We start from the raw sequence: 23,132 nt of genomic DNA on the forward strand, positions 1-23,132 counted from the left end.
AAGTAGACATGCAACTGTTGAGCAACTAATCACCCAGTTAAACCAAGGTGCCACCAACAGTGTCTCCTCAACGGCCATTTAGTGCAAGTTGCATATGGGCCTCCACAGCAGGTGCCTGGTTTACCCATTCATGCCGACTGCTGTTCTTTGTCGATGAAGGCCACAATTTGCATGTTAATACTGCAACTGAAAGTCCATTGAGTGGCGACAGAAGTTCTTTACAGATAAGTTACGTTTCATGCTCCACTGGACAGATGGCTTTTGGCTGGTGTGAAACATCTGAAAGCAAACAACTTGCTATCAAGAGGGAGTGTTATGGTCTGGGGAATATTTTTGAGCATTCCCTGGGTGGTGTCGCCATTCTGAAAGGCACAATGGATCAATACATGTTGCATATATCCTTGGAGACTGTGTACATCCCTACATGCAGTTTGTTTTTCCTTGGCACGATGGACTCTACCAACTGGACAATACAATGTGTTACACAGCTCACAGTGTACATGTGGAGTACAAAGAGTACCACAATGGCTTTACCGTACTCACCTAGCCACTAATCCCCCAATTTAAAACCCAGTCGAGGATCTATGGGACAACCTCGATCATGCTGTTCGCTCCATGGATCCCTAACCAAGAAACCTAGCACAACTAGCAACAGCATTGGAGTCAGCATGGCTCCACATCCTTGCCAGTACCTTCCAGAATCTCACTGACACTCTTCCAGAAGGTCTCACAGGTCCACGCTGCAAAAGGTGGCTATTTAAGCTATTGACACATGGCCGTATTAATGTGATTGGACAGTGTAGCTTTATTTACTAAAGTATTTTTATCTGACAATAAAAGCATTCGGAGATCAATTTTAAAAGAAGAGACATGATTACTGTAACTAATTAATCTTTAGAAGCAATTATTCCTTCCAGAAGTGCATTAATTATCAGCATGAAAATGAAAATTTGCGCGAATTGTAACATACAGCGAATTTTAACCTATAGAATTCGGATGTGGGTGCGGCAGATCTAAAGGGCACATTTTTTTTGTAACACTGCACTAGCTCTAACAATGAAATACAGACAAGTAGGAAAGAAACGAAATTCACAGCTTTAACAACAAATTTTAATTTCTGGTTCAGAAATCGCAAGAAGACAAATTTTTACATTTTCGGCCATGGCATAATAGAGTTTGGTTATACACTTTTAACGTTGCAAAAATGTTGCTCCACATATTTCACATCTTAGAAGAAGAAGCAATGATTGTTACACATTGTCACTGGCAACAAGGGAGGCAATTGTATCGATAGTGGGGCAGAATGAGTCTGTTAGTTCACAGCAGTGTGCCGTAACGACTGACCTGAGTACCGGCGTAGTGCTGCGCCAGTAGAGTACAGGTTCTTGGCTGGCCGCTCCCCATCGAAGGCTGGCAGGCTGGCGTCTTCTGCCTTGCTGAGGAGCAGCGGTGGTTCCGGATCATCCAGCGAGACCTGCCCGTACACGCGCCCGTTAGCGCTCACGTTCACCCGCATCTGCAGTTCCTAACGGGGGAGGGGTAGGAGGGAGGGAAGGACAAGGTGCACAAACCAAAACAAAATCAGTGAGTGTTCTGGAGAGACTGGGTGGCAGGGGGAGAAACGGTAGAGAAACACTGCCACCCAAGTGCGTGCAACCAAAACATAAAGTGAAGCAATTAAATCGAGGCAGCTACACATGCAATCGGAAAAAAATAACTGTGAAGATCATACAGGCTAGGAACTAAAATAAGTTAAAATTTTTTGCATGCTAGGAATATGGAAGAATCATGTATATTAAGGAGAGCCCAATTAAATTAAAGTGTTCGAATCACTGTATACTAATAAGTATTCTCATTATAATTGGTCATTTATTTCAATGACCGCCAAGGGCGCCCATAACCCACCTCCTCCCCCCTCCCCCCCCCCCCCCAACCCCCGCAGCTATCAGGGAAAGGAAAAGGGTATAGTACAATCAGGTGATTTTTTGCAAGAAAATTATTTAAATGTCGGCATTACACAGGTTTTTAACAGGGTCGGAACTGGAAATTTTGTATGTTACTTACAAGTAGCCGTTAGTCTTCCTGTTGTTGTTGGGTGGGTTGGGATGGGTTGCGTTGTTTTGGGGAGGAGACCAGACAGCGAGGTCATCGGTCTTACCGGATTAGGGAAGGAAGGGGAAGGATATCGGCCATGCCCTTTCAGAGGAACCATCCCGGCATTTGCCTGGAGCGATTTAGGGAAATCACGGAAAACCTAAATCAGGATGGCCGGACGCGGGGTTGAACCGTCGTCCTCCCGAATGCGAATCCAGTGTGCTAACCACTGCGTCGTCTTCCTGAATATTAAAAATAGTTCATACGGCTTGCTCTCTTCCCCCCCCCCCCCCTCCTCCCTTACAGACTATCGTATGGGCGCCCTTGATCACACCTACAAGACGGTATAAATGGCCATGACGGTTTATGACATCAGAGGGCTGTGTTCAGATCTGAATTTGTTGATTACATTGCAAAATGTCACGTCCATCACATGGAATGGTTGCGTTGACATATCTCGAAAATAACATGTGTGCCTCTGTAACTATTCTTGCCACTACACTTCTGTAGTAGCGTTGGTTGAGGTTTGCATTAACACTCAGAGTTTTAACTCATTAGTTATAGAATGTTTGTCATCGAAGAGAGAATGGAAAAAAGTGTACAAACATTGTTAATCAGTCTTTTTGTAGATCAACTTTCACTCACTGAAGTACAGATCACTACAATAATAATGTGAAATACCTGCGTTGCGTTCTGCCCCTGACGGACCATTGCAGTGCCCACTGACTGTCGTGCCATGCAGGGTGTGATTTTAGGCGCAGGTCAGGTGGAACTGAGGCCAAGGGGCCGACAGGTAGAAGAGGAGGAACGATGCCGAGAGATCTCGACCGGTGCTTCTCTTTTCGGTATACTTCGCCACTATTATCCATTTCATAATGACTGACCTCTGGTTTTTTGTGCTCATATTCTGGTTACATCGCATGATGAACATCGATGCGTTTTACCTCACCGGAACTGTGAAAATGTCTGCTGTTATTTTGGTGCATGAGTATTACATTTTAACAGCAAAGGAGGTGACATAAGTGGTAATATTTAAGAAAAAAACGTTCTTTTTCAACCATTTATTGGTGGATTTCAACTTTGAGGAGCCACAGAAGCCAGACCATAACTAGGAGAAAAACTTCCTTCGTACAGGTTAAAGATACAACCTTTTTCTATTTTCAGACGAATTTTCGCTGATTTCTGACTAGTCGTTTCATCATAATGATGAAACTGCGACTGAGCTTACCGTTGTAGCTATTGCAACGGAGAAGACACGGATGTAAAGTTTGAATTTTTGTTGGTCAGAATATATGTCAGCACTAACGAATACTCCCTGTATTTGTCAGTTACGAGCTTGTAAATCTGCAATCCATGGAGGCTGGGTACACCGTAGTTGTCATACAAGTGCACTGTTGTAATGCACAGTGTGTTTTCTTACTAGCATGAATGGCGACTTTGCACAAGCATTCCAAAACAGCATTGCCGTGTTCAGCAGTTGTTGCGAGTAGAGGGCAATAAAATGAGAAATTGTGAATGAACACTGGATCAAGAGCGCCCTTATGACCGTTTGCTGGGTGGGGATGCGGGAGAGGGGGGAAGGGGAGGGGGGGCGACCAAACCTGGAGGTAAGAAGTACCTCGAGGTGGCCCGAATGAATTTTTCAGGTAACAATGATAAATGAGGTAAAACCTATTTTAATCTCTTTGCTGATGTCTGTGGTCTCGATCCTGCTACTGCAGTCGTCTACTTCGATCAACGACTGCTATGTCAAGAAAGTGGGCTCTTCATGTATGTCTGTCTTGAAGTTTGTGCACATGATTTACTGATTTCCACCAGGCACTTTGGTGAACACTTTCCGAGTGAAGCCACACAACTGTAAAGTATCATTTATCCTAAAAGTCTCGCAGTGTTGTCCTTGGGTTAAAAATGGTTCAAATGGCTCTGAGCACTATGGGACTTAACATCTGAGGTCATCAGTTCGCTAGAACTGAGAACTACTTAAACCTAACTAACCTAAGGACATCACACACATCTATGCCCGAGGCAGGATTCGAACCTGCGACCGTAGCGGTCGCGCGGTCCAGACTGAAGCGCCTAGAACCGCTCGGCCACACCGGCCGGCTGTCCTTAGGTTAGTTAGGTTTACGTAGTTCTAAGTCTAGGGGACTGATGACGTCATATGTTAAGTCCCATAGTGATTAGAGCCATTTGAACCTAAAAGTCTTGTTCAGCTTTGCGACCGTGCTCTTGACAAAGGCCCAAGTTAAATGGCATTAAATTCGCGGTGTGCTAAAGGCAACCACAGAAGTTTAATTCGCTATTCCACTGAGAGCAGTGCACTTGCCAAAAGGTGTTCCTCTGGTCTGAAGTGCGTTCGCACGTATTCCAGTAGGTCTGCTTTAGCAAATTCCTCATATGACATGACATTAGATAGAAGCTCTATGTTATTACTTTCCAACCATTTAATAACAGAATTCTTCCACCATCTCACTGAAGGATTTCATGACACTGGATTTATCATGGTGTAGCATGGAGCCTGATCTATAACAATTGCAGATCTATTTGGCAGTTGTTTGAACACGCTCCTAAACCATTTTTCATTGTGTTTGGCATTCGACTCAAAAGTGATAACTTGCACTTCCTTTTTACCAAGTATAAAACAAGCCAGCTCTTCGTACGAACCCATCTACGTTCTCGATGTGGCACATTATATTCCTTTTTTTTTTTTGGACCAAGGCGGTATTTGAATTCCTCCTTCACAGCCATTCCGCGCATGAACATTTCCATATACACTCTCTGACGCATAAGGCACTTATTGTTTGTGTCATCCAAATGGCGGCAATGATTTGCACCACACTAACTCAGTGTAATAAATAATCCCTCTGGAGTTTCTCAAGCATCTTATTTCCAGGAAGAAATGGTCTCTTCTCCCTGCTACTTGGTTATTCTCCATCAGCGCTGATTTCTTGTTGAACCTTTTGTAGCTGAAGCCCAATTTCCGAAAAGCACGCCAAAGGGTTGTTTCATTCGTATCAGGAAACACCGAAACACTTGCATGATTTTCTTCTGGAGCTGCATGGTTAATTCTGAAGTCATGGTCTTGAAACACAGCTTCATTTACATAAACTTTTGTCACCTTTCATAAAATATTTCCATACTACACTTGATTAGTTTCATACCAACTGGAACGTCGACACAACAATAAGGCTTCGTTACGGATGGAGGTCCGTCTGGCTCGTAAGCGTTCATTGCCACCCTGTGTTGTAGGGACGTGAAAGGGGAAATGTTTACTTATTTCCGCCTAGTGCTGACAACCCAGTGGTTCGTGCGCTTCGTCCCGTTCAGCAGGTGTAAGTTTACGGCAGACGTTAAAAAGCATATCGTAGAGGTGTTCATGCACAAACACATTTGTTACGTCATTTATTTCTGAATTGATACACACAACATAAGACTTAGCCACGCTTCTTACGCACTATTGTTAGATCCTTGATGTTGGCAGCAATCATAAACAGAATACAGTCGACACAAAATGTTCCGACTCGTGCCGACGTTACACCGCGAGTCCTAGTGGACAGTCAAAGTTCTTTCCATAATCAAGCTATAGACGACAGGCCAACATTCAGCAGGCTTTAAAGCAAAAAAGGAATAACTGAAATAATTAATCGAAAGGATAATCGATTATTAAAATTAAAGGATGTGAAAGAAACATGTCTACATCCATAATCGATTACCAGCAAAATTTAATAGCCCATCCCTGTTGCCCGTAAACACACACACACACACACACACACACACACACACACACACACACACCACACACACATACACACAAAGAGAACTGCATGCAATTTGACTACATGGAATGCAAGCCAGCAGCACTGTAGCTAGCACAGCGTTTATACGACATTGCAGTACCTGTGTTGTCCCGAAGTAAGATGCAGTATTCCTTCGGACATACATGTATGTATCCCGGTCCGGTAAAATTTTTTGTTTTTGTCGTTCCATTACACAGCTAATAGTTGTCCATACACGCAACTGCGAATACCTTTCATGCATCGTAGCATTCGGTTCACTGAGGGTGATTGTTTCTGTCGGTGGTTGCAAATGAGGTATAGTTGTATTTCTCTTCGATTCGTGCACAAGTTGTCATTGCTTTGGTTATCATTGCGCATGTTAGCTATTATTCTTTTCTGGAAAGTGGTCTATTCAATACGAAGCGGCACGAAGAATCTGGGTGGCGCACAAAATAGGAAAGTAACTACTGAACAAAATAAGAATGTGCCTCTGAAGTTAAAATAGTTGGCGAATATTTTTCGAAGCGTGAAAATGCAAATTTGAACAATTTCTTCCTCTCACAGTGATATTAGAATTCAAGGTAAAATTTCATCACCATTTAATGAATGAGTTTACTGTGGTGAAATACGTGGCAGTAGTGGTGATAATAGTTAGGAGAGGAAGAGACATAGGTAAAGATGAGAGCTTGTGAAGATAGCACAGATTTTCCAACTTTTGAAATGTGGACACTCGAGAAAGACAAAGCTAAAAAAAATGTAAATGTCGTGTGACTAGGGCCTCCCGTCGGGTAGACCGTTCGCCGGGTGCAAGTCTTTCGATTCGACGTCACTTCGGCGACTTGCGCGTCGATGGGAATGAAATGATGATGATTAGCACAACACAACACCCAGTTCCTGAGCGGAGAAAATCTCCGACCCAGCCGAGAATCGACCCCGGGCCTTGGGATTGACATGTTGTAGCGCTGACCACTTTTTTTCTTTTTTTGATCTCGTTTTGTTCTGTATTGTTCGTTGAATTTGTTCGGGGCGGACGTCCGATGACACCCGTTTAGGTTCTTCGTTAATCAAAATGGTTGGTTCAAATGGCTCTGAGCACTATGGGACTCAACTGCTGTGGTCATAAGTCCCCTAGAACTTAGAACTACTTAAAGGTAACTAACCTAAGGACAGCACACAACACCCAGCCATCACGAGGCAGAGAAAATCCCTGACCCCGCCGGGAATCGAACCCGGGAACCCGGGCGTGGGAAGCGAGAACGCTACCGCACGACCACGAGATGCGGGCTCTTCGTTAATCCGTTCACTAAGTTTTTTATTACAGAGGGTAGCTAACCCTCTGACCAAACACGCTGAAGCTACCGTTCCGGCTCCACTCAGCTACCGGAAGCGGACACGACAAAGCTAATGACAAGAAAAACCAAGTGTGATATGAAAGTCGGCAGTAAACTAAACCTCAAGAGGAGGGCTCCGGAAGGTTTCCGGCCTAGACTGCTACTATTCGTAGATCCGGCCCCAGCCTCAGTCTGATGCTATATTGTAGGTGTGATAACACAACACCCTCCTTGCCGTTATCGGCTTTCCAGATCTTGGAGCCGATACTTCTCACTCAAGAAGCTCCATGACAGAACTGAGCGTGCGCCTTTGTCTTGCCGTCCCCGGTAGGACCGGGAATTAAACGCAGGTCCTGTGCATGGCAGTCAGATGCGCTGGCCGCTCAGTTACGGAGGTGGACAATAATAGGAACGGATCTTCTAGTTGCTGAGAGCAGTGACATATTTTGCAGTTTTTAAGGTTGACTATTACAGTTGGAGTTGTATATATAGTCAATGGACATTACACTTCTCTTTCTTGTGCACTGATACTAGTTGAAGTGGGTATTGTAAACGGAGGAAACAAGCTGAAATTGGCACGAAGCACCTCCCCTCTATGTATAGTATAGTGGCTTTGCTGAGTGTATATGTATGTAGCTTCATGTCTCATTATAACACTAACAATCCAAAAGCAGCTCAGCGAAGCTAAACAGGGCAGTGAACATTAACTACTAGGGAGTTGCAACACACAGTATTATCTCAGGGTGTATACGTGGACAAGGAAAAAAAATTCCCGGATTTTTCCCGGATTTCCAGGTTAAAAATTCACTTTCTCCCGGATGAAAATACACTTTTTCCGTGTTAAGTGACAGTATACTCTTCCTTGGCACTGTAAAACTCATCAGTCCTATGGTTTTACATGCGGGAGTAGAATTTCCCGGCACTTTAGAAAACGAAACTCAGAGGGGGGAAAACACGTTTTGAAAGACATTTGATGTGCAGCAATATGTACGCTGCATATTTTCGTATTACGAAGGTATAAATTTGAATTCCTCCAAACACCGTATGTTACTTTCCGAAACATTGAACTCGATATTGCGATGCTCTTTTGTAAGAAAGTCGTAGCTCCTGTCACGTGATCTCGCCAGCTGATGGCAGCATAGGACATATGATGTAGTGAGCCATCAGCAAGATCACTCTTAAGTAGCGCTAACACACAGATAAGAAAAGTTAATGGTTTAAATTAATATACACAGCATTCACGTATAATATTGGTCTCGAAGATTAATAAGCTGGAAGAGAAGCTAACCTTCCACATATAATGTTGATCTTTTTTGCGCGTGTTACACTGTAAGATACATCACACAAATGTGCCAGTAAAACGACGTAAATGTCTGATCTTTTAGACTCTAAATTCTTCTAAATGGTCGTCCTCAAAGAGTTGATTTTTAAATGAGAGTAAAAGATTAAAAGACCTTACGTACGGCATCAAAGAAACAATACATCAGATGATACTTCAAGAGCGAGCGTCGGAATTTCGTGAACCATACTAAAACGCATAATTCGGCTTAAAATGCACATTCGTATGTAAATTTTCTTGGAGTACCAGTACTGTACTATCTCATGTTTTGTTCTTTATTATGGCATAATGCCATACGTGCACTTGAAATGCAGCGAACAGTTGAAACTAGCCAGTAGTGTGAAATTAAACACTTCGTTTCAAATAAATTGATTGCCTCAGCAGAAAGATTAACTTTAAGCCAAATCTCTTTACCAAGCCGGCAAAAATAACTTCATTGATCGGTCAGAAAGGTGGAAATAAAATCTAATAACGTATTTTAGCCTTTATGCGAAAGTATTTTAATTCATTTGATAGCTCCTGGCCACAAAAATTCATTTTATTATCATTTAACGTGAGAGCAATAAGCGAAGAGGAAACGACAAAATCACTGAACGTAAACACAGGTCACGTGGACGCTTCCCACCTCCCCACAACAACTAAGACTGCTCTGTGTATCAGCCCCAGATTTACTATATTTCCGAAGGGAGGCAACATTAAGCAGTGGCGCCCAGCCACACTTCTGTAACAAGAAGCGGGAAAAGGTACTACTCATACGAACTCAACTGCGCATGCTCAAGAGCCCCCCGCCCACCCCCTCCACCCCCCCCCCCCGCAACAGCTCAAACGAATCTAATTTAAACAGTTGTCACGTCACGCTCATCGGAGGCAATTTGTTGTTATAAAGCATTGCATAGTCTTCCTAAAGCCTTTGACACACTTTGCTGTTGGCAGACGCTTGTATGAGCACTGTTTTGTTGCTGTATACGGTGCATTTCCTTTGCAACTTATGTTTTATTTTTGGTTTCTTTTTTCTCTCGTTCATGCTTTGTTTCTGCAGTATTATTCTGCAGTAGAGTGATCCAGTAATATCCTTTGTTAGAGTATTGGTTCTTACCAGTCAAAATCACAAAAATTGAACTGAAAGCTAAAACAATGAAAAATTCCCGGAATTCTAAACAATTCCCGGGTTTTTCCTGGTTTTCTTCTGGATGAAAAAATTCCCGGGTTTTTCCCGCATCTCCCGGTTGTCCCGGGTCGTGTACACCCTGTATCTATTACAGGGCTATTACAAATGATTGAAGCGATTTCAGAAATTCACTGTAGCTCCATTCATTGACATATGGTCACGACACACTACAGATACGTAGAAAAACTCATAAAGTTTTGTTCGGCTGAAGCCGCACTTCAGGTTTCTGCCGCCAGAGCGCTCGAGAGCGCAGTGAGACAAAATGGCGACAGGAGCCGAGAAAGCGTATGTCGTGCTTGAAATGCACTCACATCAGTCAGTCATAACAGTGCAACGACACTTTAGGACGAAGTTCAACAAAGATCCACCAACTGCTAACTCCATTCGGCGATGGTATGCGCAGTTTAAAGCTTCTGGATGCCTCTGTAAGGGGAAATCAACGGGCCGGCCTGCAGTGAGCGAAGAAACGGTTGAACGCGTGCGGGCAAGTTTCACGCGTAGCCCGCGGAAGTCGACGAATAAAGCAAGCAGGGAGCTAAACGTACCACAGCCGACGGTTTGGAAAATCTTACGGAAAACGCTAAAGTAGAAGCCTTACCGTTTACAATTGCTACAAGCCCTGACACCCGATGACAAAGTCAAACGCTTTGAATTTTCGGCGCGGTTGCAACAGCTCATGGAAGAAGATGCGTTCAGTGCGAAACTTGTTTTCAGTGATGAAGCAACATTTTTTCTTAATGGTGAAGTGAACAGACACAATGTGCGAATCTGGGCGGTAGAGAATCCTCACACATTCGTGCAGCAAATTCGCAATTCACCAAAAGTTAACGTGTTTTGTGCAATCTCACGGTTTAAAGTTTACGGCCCCTTTTTCTTCTGCGAAAAAAACGTTATAGGACACGTGTATCTGGACATGCTGGAAAATTGGCTCATGCCACAGCTGGAGACCGACAGCGCCGACTTCATGTTTCAACAGGATGGTGCTCCACCGCACTTCCATCATGATGTTCGGCATTTCTTAAACAGGAGATTGGAAAACCGATGGATCGGTCGTGGTGGAGATCATGATCAGCAATTCATGTCACGGCCTCCACGCTCTCCCGACTAACCTCATGCGATTTCTTTCTGTGGGGTTATGTGAAAGATTCAGTGTTTAAACCTCCTCTACCAAGAAACGTGCCAGAACTGCGAGCTCGCATCAACGATGCTTTCGAACTCATTGATGGGGACATGCTGCACCGAGTGTGGGAGGAACTTGATTATCGGCTTGATGTCTGCCGAATCACTAAAGGGGCACATATCGAACATTTGTGAATACCTAAAAAAACTTTTTGAGTTTTTGTATGTGTGTGCAAAGCATTGTGAAAATATCTCAAATAATAAAGTTATTGTAGAGCTGTGAAATCGCTTCAATCATTTGTAATAACCCTGTACTTAACGGTGGCAATTCTATCTCTTTAGCGCAAGAGGGCAAGTGGATAATGCCTCATTACAAGACAAATGATCGTTTACTTGAAACCAGTCAAGCTATAAAAACGTCAATGAGTCAGTTGGTGGCAGTTCATTTACATAAGTGATTCAGTGAAGTTCCAAAACATGGGAAATACTGCCAAATATATGACAGCAAATAAACTACTGCCAAATATATGACAGCAAATAAACTATCTTTTTATGTAAGTAGCACATACAAACAACACGCGCATAAAAACAAGCATTCAGTCAGACCTGAGTTTCTCCTGGTGTATACAACTTTCAAATAACTTCCGGGAATTCAGCCAGGTAACACTTATAGCGACCGCCGATATTTCGGCGGGAGAACACCCCGCCATTTTCAAGGCGGTCGCTGAAAGTGTTACCTGGCTGAATTCCCGGAAATTATTTGAAAGCATTCAGTCATCTTACATGTAGACTTGTGTGAAGTTGTAACAACAAGGTAGTTTACAATCTGGCTGCAAAAAAGAAAGCACAAACATGGCCGCATATGAAAGGTAGTTGCCTACAACCACTAATGTATCGAAAACTTTCACTAGGATTTTCTTTGAACAATGGCCTCAATATAAAACTTATTTGCTCATCGCAGCCACAGCCTCTCCGCCACTGTTCAATGTTCATGATAAATTACCCAGTTATAAAAAAAGACCAAATATGCCTTTGCGTGATCTCTTTCAAAACCGATACGCAAAGTCAAACAAAGCAAGCTATCGAATTAAAATATTCGATTAATAGCAAACGATGAAAATATGGCAGCAAATAAATGGCATCTGCATACATCAGTCCGAAAAACGATCGGTGTCTATTGATACGTGTCGGTATATGCGTCGAAAGTAGAGAAAATACGGATACTAAAAATTGCCTAATATGAATAATTATATGCACTAACGATGACTATTGCGTACACCAAACAAATGCTACATTGAATGAAGATTTAAAATACAGTACATCAATAATGTTCGTGAATATCTGTCATAAAAATTGACATGGTCGGCGGAAAAAATGTTAAACCGTGTGTGGTATGTTGAGATACTGCTTGTCATATGTTTTGTTTAAATTCAAAAGCAAGAAAGCAAGAACATAAATACCGTCTACATCTTATCAGCATACAGTTCATTCGAAAAAATAACAGATTACAAGATCAAATTAATGCTTACTAAGCTGTGCATTAGGACTTCTGCCGATCCCTTTCAATTAGACTGTCCATACCTTCAGTTCTCTGGTCAAGGCATTCTAGTCAACAATTCTGTATTTATTGCATTATCATAGGAGAGTGACCATAACCCAATGCTACAACTGGTATTATTATTGGAAAAATTTGTGCAATTCACTGCAGAGGGCCTGGTAAACTAAAATATGTGGTTAATAGTTGTGCAGTTTCTTCTGATTTTACACTTGATTTTATAACGTTTTATTCCGATAGATGTGTAATACAGAAATATTGTGTGCTTTGGTACCAAATTAACACACATTTCGAAGTTCGGTGGTTCTGAGTCCTAGTAGACTGTATGGCTATGATTTGACATCAGAGACAAGGCAGTTGAATTCATTTAATTTATGAACTCATTGCAAAAGATTTCAATTTATAGGCTCTTTTCAGATTTTGGGCTTTCTTTGACTTGCCTTTATGGTGGTAAGCAAGATTCTCTATTGTTATTTGATGTTTACTTGTACTCATGTACTGCATACCACTTCAATATTTTGTGATTGGTCATAATTGATTTTTCGTATCTGTATATGTAGTCATCCTTTGGCTTTGTTACGGCAGCTTGTCTTTTTTTGATGATCTTCTGTGGGGTCTAGTAATTACATGGTGAAATTTCTTTTCTTTACATGCAAGAAATGGTTTGTAGAAATTAAAAAAAAATCAACATTGAACAGATTTATACAAATGCAGAATGCCATGTTTTCAGGTACTCGCAAATATTGTTTGTTTTTTGGAAAGAAGAACATACTGGTATGTCTTGTTTTCTTTTCTCTTCATATGAAGATTGCAATCGAAGTAGCATCTTCGTTTGTCGTTGGTTAACAGTCTTCAGTTCGGAGATGTAACATTCATAACATCTGATTCAATGGTCATATACAGAAATGAAGATAATTATTGTTTAACGTCCGTCATATGACGGGGATACAAAAAATGGTTCAAATGGCTCTGAGCACTATGGGACTTAACATCTATGGTCACCAGTCCCCTATAACTTAGAACTACTTAGACCTAACTAACCTATGGACGTCACACAACACCCAGTCATCACGAGGCAGAGAAAATCCCTGACCCCGCCGGGAATCGAACCCGGGAACCCTGGCGCGGGAAGCGAGTGACGGGATACAAGCTAAACTGAATTCGGCAGTGGGGTCTTCAAAGGGAAACATGGCAGCATTCGCCCAATATATATTTTAGGAAAATCACCCAAAAACTAATCGTTATGTCCACGCAGCAATTTGAAACAAGCTCATCCAAAATGTGAGTCAGTGGCTTAACGATTGTGCCAACCCGCTCAGTGGGATTAAGAGGCGAACCGCTATATTGGCAGTAGAACAAAATAGTTCATATAATCGGCGATAATGTTGTTCGAGAACCATCTCGGCGTTTGTCCTAAGGGATACAGAGAAATAACGGGAAACCTCTTCCAGAGAGAAGAGTGCTTTGTAATGTACCACTAAATGCAGCCCTACAGTTGCCTATGGACTTGACCTGTGTCTTAGTTGATAACTGCTCGAGTATAACAAGGGTTAAAAAAATTTGTGATTTGACTGAACTATTTTCTAAAATATGAAGGCATAGATTTTAATTGGCAGAGAAGTGGTGGCAATCGAATATAAATTTAAATGTTAGGAAGTCTTTTTCTGAAGGTGTTTCTCTACAGAGTAGCCTTTTACGGAAGTCAAATGTGGAACATAAACTGTTAAGACGAATACAGAAGCTACTGGAGTATGCTACAAGAAAATTCTGAAAATTAGATTGTCAGTTCGGATAACTAATGAAGAGTTACTGAAATGTACTCGGAAGAAATGAAATTTATGGGTCAAACTGAAATCGGCAATGGGGTCTTCAAATGGAAACATCCCAGCATTCGTTTTAGGTAAACCACCCAAAAACTATTAATCGAGGGAAATGTAGGGGACAAGATTTGTTGAGGTAGAGCAAGGCCAGACAGGTTCAAATGGACGTAAGTTGCAATAATTATGCAGACATGAAGAGGGTTGCATAGGATAGGCTAGCATCGAGAGATGCATCAAATCAATCTTCGAACTAACGAACACATCATCATCTTGTTATGAACACTCTAGGCAACGACAATTACAATAACAAAAACAGCATCCTTTAGATGCCCCAACTACAATTAGAATTCTCCTCTTCCCGAACTGGAGTCCACTGTATTAACTACTGCGCTCCCCCACCCTGCTTCAGCATGACAGCTTAAGGAAGAAAGAGTGTTAAATTGTATTAACGCTCTGTTTCCTTTTGCTTTTGTATCACTTCGACAGTGACGTCGTTGATGTAGCGTTTACTGAATTGCTAAGATACGGCCGTGAGTTCAAAGCACGCCTATTTTCCTAGAAAAAGAAGACGCAGAATGTCACAATCTGGCTATTGTAATTGCTGTGGCAAGATTTGTCTTGTAAGCTCCGTCAACACATCTGATGCCGTGGCTGGTCCAGCGTGGGTCCTTACGTTGACGCCTGCTGACAGCGGCATGGTCGCTGAATTATACAGGCAGGCTGTATGGTCGATTGACGGTGAATCCGAAAACCAGCAACGGCTAACCTACTTTCACAGGTGAGCGAGCCAATCTGTTAACACGGTAGCCATGGAAACCGCGCTCAGCAATCCCCGCCAAAGAGAACTGAACTGAGTATATCTATCATTAAGTGAGATACGTTAATTTATCAATGATACTGTTGGTTGAGCTCCATGGGTGTGGATTAAATTATATGAAGAAATATAGCCACAAGACATTTTGTATAGCTGTTTTGATCCCGAGATGGATTTCGGATTGTATTATTTCGTAGTCAGAGGGGGAATGCTGTGCTGCATCAGTGAAGCTAAGCATATGTGTAGTATTCATATCAAAGCAAGAGGAGGAGCAACAACTTACAGAATAATAGGAAGCAGCAGACTTCGAGATGCAGTCGACAGAAACGTTTTATTGGTTGGTTGGTTGATTTTTTGGGGGAAGGGGACCAAACAGCGACGTCATCGGTATCATGGGATTAGGAAAGGACGGGGAAGGAAGTCCGTCAAGCCCTTTCAAAGGAAGCATCGAGGCATTTGCCTGACGCGATTTAGGGAAATCACGGAAAACACAAATCAAGATGGCCGGACGCGGGTCTGAACCGTCGTCCTCCCGAATGCGAGTCTGTGTGCTAACCACTGCGCCACCTCACTCGGTTGGTTTTATTGATGAACATATAAATATATTAAGATAATTGAAGATGGGTGAAAACGCGAAATGCACCTTGCATAAAAAACTGCATACAAAGTGTCTGGTTGCAGTATTGCTTTAAATAACTGCCAAACTATTGTTTAATGAATAAAATTAACAAACTGCCTTATAGCTGTGATAGTTTTTTTTAATTTTTTCATATCGTCAGATGCAGGGGAGAAAGGGGCGGATTGGGCTACCAGGGCAGAACGGTCTCGGTGGTCTAATTTTTTCTAGGTGCTCAGAATGACAAATGTGTACCACCAACGTCTCTTACGGTTTAGTAAGGTTGCAAGGCGCACTGGTTTCATAGTCTGTCTACAAAAGTGAGCGGATTCCCTATTATAATTTACCATACTGTTACAAATGAGGTAAGTTTGTCATAGTTCTTTTCTTCACGATGAACGTTTATTCACTAAACCAGCATGTTCTTAGCCATCTTTGTGTACAATGCAGTTGTGAAATTTTTTTTTACGATGGTTATTAAATATTTTTTCAATAAATGTGCGTTCGGGGAGAAATAGACTCCTGGTATAGTCCGTTTCAACCTGGTCGCCTTTTATTCTTCATCTGACGTATTCTACGGCATGTTCTATCTTTCTCGTTTGCAGATGGTACGTCATTATGTACGGAAAACAGAGTGACAAAACTGGTCCACCGGAAACATTTGGAAAAATTTGGAAATTTGTGGTAAGTTCATGTGGGACCAAACTGCTAAGGTCATCGGTCCCTACGCTTACACACTACTTAAACTAACTTACGCTAGCAAAAACACACACACCCATGCCCGAGGGAGGACTCGAACCTCCGACGGGGGTAGCCGCGCGAACCGTGGCAAGGCGCCCTGGACCACACGGCTACGCCGCGCGGCCAGGAAACATTGAAGAAGCTGTTGAATCGGTAATCAGAAAAACGATGACCCACGAAAAATCGTCGAAACGAAGAGTTACATCAGGGCAAACAAGAGAGGCAAAACCGCTGTTGTCACATCTCCCTACTAGAATCGGTCAAAAGATCTCTGCACGCTGGAGAAGCTAAGCAGAATAGAGCTCGAGAAGGGAAGAAGAAAGTGAAAGGAAACTGAAAAGGTCTTCAGTCAAAGAAGAGTAAGACAAAAGAAAAAGGAAGTGAGTTTATAGAAAATTAAACATCGAAGACGACAAAGATGCGGCATTTATGTGATGCAGGGAATTATATTCCACTTCAGCTGAGGGTTGTACTGCATGTCAGAAGTGGCCTCATAAATCGTGTGCTGGTGTAGATAGTGAGGACGATGAAGCCCAACTTATTTGTAAGACGGAAAGGTTTGTTAAAAGAAAAAGAAAAAAAGAGAGAGAGAGAGAGAGAGAGAGAGAGAGAGAGAGAGAAAGCAATGTCCTTTCCCCCAGTCTGCAAATCCGAACGGACTTAACGACACTTTCTTAGTTTATTGATATAACAAACGAAATAAATTATTTTACGTTACTTCATTTGCGAATTGTAGTACAAAAAGTGTGAATAAACGGTTCATAATTTTTCTAAAAAAATTTCGTCACTGAGTCCTCATAAAATTTGGTTCAAACTTTAGGCCAGCCGTTCCGCCCCGGCCTCCCCTAACAGAACGAGAAAAAGATAAATGCCACGAGTAATTCATCACTAGTTTTTTAACGCATTGATCGGTTTCGGCAAATAAGGTATCTACGTATGCCTGAACATGATTTTCAATACACTTTTTGCTAATAATGCGTCTGTCTGTGTTACGTAATCCGACTTCAGATATTAAATACCAGCCCCTCGCTGTATCAACGCCGGTTCGTATCTATTTAGGAACACGCATGTAAAAGACAGGCCGTATGAAACAAGTCAGAAGACTGATGATACAAAAAAAGAAAGAAAAAATATAAAAGGCAGTCGCGCTGCGTGTCTCCCGATTGTTGACGAAGTAAGTGTAAATGCGATTATGTGTACAGTCTTACGGCATATCTTTCAAGTCGACAGCCCGCGGGAGCGATGTGCTCACCTTGAGCGCTACGGTCTTGTCGCCGTGGACGAAAGGTGCGGTGGCGGCGGAGGCGGCGGCGCCGTTGAAGGGCAGCGCGGAGGCGGCGGGCTGGGCGCCGTGGGCAGCGGCGGCTGCTGCCTTGATGCGGCGCTGCCTCAGCACGATCAGCAGGATGGCCGCCGTCAGCAGCACGATCACCGCCGACAGCGCGCCGATCACCGGCCCGATGTAGGCCGGCGCGGGGGCGGGCGCCGCAGCCGCCGAGTCCGCCGCCTCCTGGCGCGGGGGCGGCTGGTCCGCATCGCCGGAGGCGGCCCCAGCAGGAGAAGGAGCGACAGGCGCCGTCGGAGGCACTTGCGGCTGTTGCACTTCGTCACGCTGTGGCGAGTCCTCCATGAGCACTTCCGCCGCCGAGAAGTTGCCTGGCACTACCACTGAAACAACAGTACGCACAGATTAGGAGTGGATACTTTCATTCAGGTCTTAATCTCTGGAATGTTAACTACTGGAAGACTATCTTGTCATTCTTCTGTAGCTTATCGTATAAAGTATCTGTTCTCACCTGCATGGAACAGCTGTTGTAGAGATACACATTAGAAAAACGGTACGCGCTTCTACTGAACCACACCCCCAATTTCGTATTCCGAAACCAATGATGATAATACAACGAATTGGATTCGCATTTTTCGAATCCAGATTGACGCCAGTGATTGTGACACATGAAAATTTTTGTGCCAGACAGGGACTCGAACGCGGATTTCTTGCTTAGCACGAGCGATCATCTTAACTACTTCGGCTCTCAGGGAATGCCTCCAGGAGCGAAACAGACTTCGTACATCATGAAGTCCAGAAAAAATTGCAGTATCTCCATTGTCTCTAGTGCCGCGAGATCAATTCCGTATAACCTGACGAGCACTTCCAGAAACGAATTCTCTGAAAATTATTTCGAGCAATTAGTTCATGAGCCCACTCTAACAGTAAACTGTTGGGAAAACACATTTGACGCCTTAGCGACAAATAATCCTGTGGTAATCACGAACATCAAAACGCATACAGCCATTAGTGAACACAGGATTGTCACAGCGAGACTGAATACCCGAACTCCAAAATACATCAAAACTATAAGAAAAATATAGCTATTCAAAAAAACAGATAAAAATTCGCTTGACGCTTACTGAGAGACCAACTCCAATCCTTACAAATTAATAGTGTAAGTGTAGACCAGATGTGGTTGAATTCAAAGAAATACTATCGACAGCAGTTGAGAGTCTTGTACCAAATAAATTAACAAACGACGGATCTGATCCCCCGCGGTGCACAAAACGGTCAGAAACAACCAGGTGTGGCTTGAATTCAAAAAAATACTATCGACAGCAAGTGAGAGATCTACACTAAAGCCAAAGAAACTGGTAGACCTGCCTAATATCGTGTAGGACCCCAGCGAGAAGTGCCGCAGCACCATGTGGCATGGACTCGACAATGTCTGAAGCGGTGCTGCAGAGCTGTCCATAAATCCATAAGAGTATGAGGGGGTGGAGATCTCTTCTAAGCAGCACGTTGCAAGGCATCCCAGATATGCTCAATAATGTTCATGTCTGGGGAATTCGGTGGCCAGCTGAAGTGTTTAAACTCAGAAGAGTGTTCCTGGAGCCATTATGTAGCAATTCTGGACGTGTAGAGTGTCGCATTCTCCTGCTGGAATTGTCCAAGTCCATCGGAATGCACAATGGACATGAATAGATACAGGTGATCAGACAAGATGCTTATGTACGTGTCACCTGTCAGAGACGTATGTAGACTATCAGGGGTCCCATATAACTCCAACTGCACACGCCTCTTACCATTACAGAGCCTCCACCAGCTTGAACAGTCCTCTGCTGATATGCAGGGTCCATATATTCATGAAGTTGTCTCCATACCCGTGCACAACCATCCGCCCGACACAATTTGAAACGAGACTCGTCCGACAAGGCAACAAGTTTCCAGTCATCAACAGTCCATTGTCGGTGTTGACGGGTCCAGGCGAGGCGTAAAGCTTTGTGTCCTGCAGTCATCAACAGTACACGAGTGAACCTTCAGCTCTGAAAGCCCATGTCGATGATGTTTCGTTGAATGTTTAGCACGCTGACACTTGTTGATGACCCAGCATTGAAATCTGCAGCAATTTGCGGAAGATTTGCACTTCTGTCACGTTGAACGATTCTGTTCAATCGTCGTTGGTACCGTTCTTGCAGGATCTTTTTCCAGCCGCAGCGATGTCGGAGATTTAATGTTTTACCGGACTCCTGACATTCACGGTACATTCGTGAAAACGTCGTACGGGAAAATCCGAACTTCATCGCTACCTCAGAGATGCTCTGTCCCATCGCTCGTGCGCCGATTATATCACCACGTTCAGACTCACTTAAATCTTGATAACCTGCCATTGTAGCAGCAGTAACCGATGTAACAACTGCACCAGACACTATTCTTTTACATAGGCATTCCCGATCACAGCGCCGTATTCTGACTGTTTACATATCTCTGTATTTGAATACGCATACCTATACCAGTTTCTTTGGCTCTTCAGTGTCTATCAAATGAATTAACAAACGACGGAGCTGATCCACTGTAGTACACAAAACAGATCAGAACATTGTTGCAGAAACAACGAAAAAAGCATGCCAACTTTAAACGAACGCAAAATCCCCAAGATTGGCAACATTTTACAGAAGCTCGAAATTTTGCGCAGACTTCAACGTGAGCTGATTATAACAGTTCCCTTGACGAAACTTTGTCTCGAAACTTGGCAGAAAATTCAAACAGATTCTGGTCGTACATAAAGCATGCTAGCGTCAAGACGCAATCAGTGCCTTCTCTGAGCGATACCAATGTAAATACTATCGATGACAGTGCTGCTAAAGAAGAGTTACTAAACACAGCCTTCTGAAATTCCTTCACCAAAGAAGACGAAGTGAATATTCCAGAATTCGAATCAAGAACAGCTGCCAACGTGAGAAATTTATAAGTAGATGTCTTCGGAGTAGTGAAGCATCTTAAATCACTTAACAAAAGCAAGACTTCCGGTCCAGATTGTATGCCAATTAGGTTCCTTTCAGAGTATGCTGATGCCATAGCTCCATACTTAACAGTCATATACAACCACTCGCTCGACGGAAGATCCGTACCCAATGACTGGAAAGTTGCACAGGTCAGGCCAATCTTCAAGAAAGGCAATTAGACTAATCAATAAATTACAGGCACATATCATTAACGTCGATATGCAGCAGGATTTTGGAACATTATGAATTACCTCGAAGAGAAAGGTCTCTTGACACATAGTCAACACGGATTTAGAAAACATCGTTCTTGTCACACGAAGTGCGGGGTGCTATCGACACGGGATTTCAAATTTATTCTGTATTTCTAGATTTCCAGAAGGCTTTTGACTCCGTACCTCACAAGCAGTTAGTAAACAAATTGCGTGCTTTTGGAAATCCTCTCAGTTACGTGATTGGATTCATTATTTCCTGTCAGAGAGGTCACAGTTCGCAGTAACTGACGAAAACTCATCGAACAAAACAGAAGTGATTTCTGAATTTCCCAAGGTAGTGTTATAGGCCCTCTGCTGTTCCTCATCTATAAAAGCGATTTAGGAGGCAATCCTAGCATCTCTCTCAGATTGTTTGCAGATGATGCTGTCGATTATCCTCCAGTATAGTCATCAGAAGCTCAAAACCAATTGCAAAACGATTAAGGTACGATATCTGTATGGTGCGAATATTGGCAACTGACCCTAAATAATGAGAAATGTGAGGTCATCCACCTGAGTGCTAAAAGGAATACTAAACTTCGGTTACACTATAAATCAATCAAATCTAAAGGCCACAAATTCAATTAAATTCCCAGGAATTACGATAATGAAATACTTAAATTACAAATTAACATGTAGAAAATGTTGTGGGGAAGGCGAAACAGAGACTATGTTTCATTGGCAGAACACTTAGAAGATCTACTAAAGAGACTGCCTACACTAACCTTGTCCGTACTCTTTTGGAGTACTGCAGCGCTGTTTGAGATACTTACCAGCTAGGATTAACAGAGTACATCGAGAAAGTTCAAAGAGCAGCAGAACGTTTTGTACTATCGAGAAATAGGGAAGAGAGTGTCACTGACATGATACAGGATTTGGGGTGCACTTCATTTAAATAAAGGCGTTTCTCGGTGGCACGATCTTCTCACGCAATTTCAGTCACCAACTTTCTCCTCTGAATGCGAAAATATTTTGTCAACGCTGGTCTACACAGGGAGAAACGATTTCACAATGAAAAAAGGGAAATCAGAGCTCGCTCCTAAAGATATAGGTATTCTTTCTTTCCGATCGCTTTTCGAGCGTGTGAAGTTAGTGTGAAAGTTGTTTGATGAGCCCTACGTCAGGCACTGAAGTGTGATTTGCAGACTAGATGTAGAAGTATAACGGTAAAGATGCCGATACAGTTAGTATGTGTCATATCTTGGGTCTACTCATCTCTGCCGGACCGGAGCCCATAGGTGATGTGGGGGGGGGGGGGGGGGAAGTTGTTGTTGTTGTTGTTGTTGTTGCGGTCTTCAGTCCTGAGACTGGTTGGATGCAGCTCTCCATGCTACTCTATCCTGTGCAAGCTTCTTCATCTCACAGTACCTACTACAGCCTACATCCTTCTGAATCTGCTTAGTGTAATCACCTCTTGATCTCCCTCTACGATTTTTACCCTCCACGCTGCCCTCCAGTACTAAATTAGTGACCCCTTGATGCCTCAGAACATGTCCTACCAACCGATCCCTTCTTCTAGTCAAGTTGTGTCACAAACTCATCTTCTCCCGAATTCTATTCAATACGTCCACATTAGTTATGTGATCTACCCATCTAATCTTTAGCATTCTTCTGTAGCACCACATTTCGAAAGCTTCTATTCTCTTGTCTAAACTATTTATCGTCCACGTTTCACTTCCATACATGGCGGGGGGGGGGGGGGGGGGGAGTAGTGTCATCCAAATCATCCAAATATAGGGGCGTTTGGCGCCTGCCGACTTGACCCACGGCAGTTGATATGAGGGAGGCAGCAGAGTGAGTCGCAGGCGAGCGCGGTGTGCACAATCACGCATCGGGGCTAGAAAGCGGTCTCAAACATTCATAACTGTTGGTTCACGTTAGTTTTGTACAAACTGGGGCAACATATAGTATTTTGCGGCGACCGGAATGAATCAGAAAAGCAATGACTAACTGTAATAAGTGTTGCGGCATCGTGTGAATTCTAACGTGCTGTGAATGAACTTTAGACGTTTGCTATGAACTTATAGTGTAATATGTGTGTCTCTGTAGCCGAGTGGTTAGCAAATCTGAGTCTCATGCGGGCGTCCTGTGTTCAATTTCCGGTACTGCCAGAGATTGTTCTTTGGTGGGAGGAATGGAATGTGGTGCACTCAGGCTCGTGATGCCAACTGATGTGCTATTTGAATGAGACGTAACGGTTCCGAGATCTCAAAAGTTGACAACAGCCGGGAGA

The 23,132-nt window shown here is 43.1% G+C and overlaps 1 protein-coding gene across 1 annotated transcript in view; it reads right to left on the bottom strand.

Annotated features, from left to right (window-relative positions):
* LOC124548252 (discoidin domain-containing receptor 2-like) overlaps window positions 1-23,132 on the bottom strand; it is a 939,799-nt gene that overhangs the window by 127,871 nt on the left and 788,796 nt on the right. The window contains exons 9-10 of the mRNA XM_047125161.1: window positions 17,626-18,041; window positions 1,345-1,525 (exon numbers count right to left, since the gene is read on the bottom strand). Coding sequence (XP_046981117.1) covers window positions 1,345-1,525; window positions 17,626-18,041 — 597 coding nt within the window. The remainder of the gene's footprint in view (window positions 1-1,344; window positions 1,526-17,625; window positions 18,042-23,132) is intronic.

This window comes from Schistocerca americana, chromosome 1, assembly GCF_021461395.2.
Source record: "Schistocerca americana isolate TAMUIC-IGC-003095 chromosome 1, iqSchAmer2.1, whole genome shotgun sequence".
NCBI lineage: Eukaryota > Metazoa > Arthropoda > Insecta > Orthoptera > Acrididae > Schistocerca > Schistocerca americana.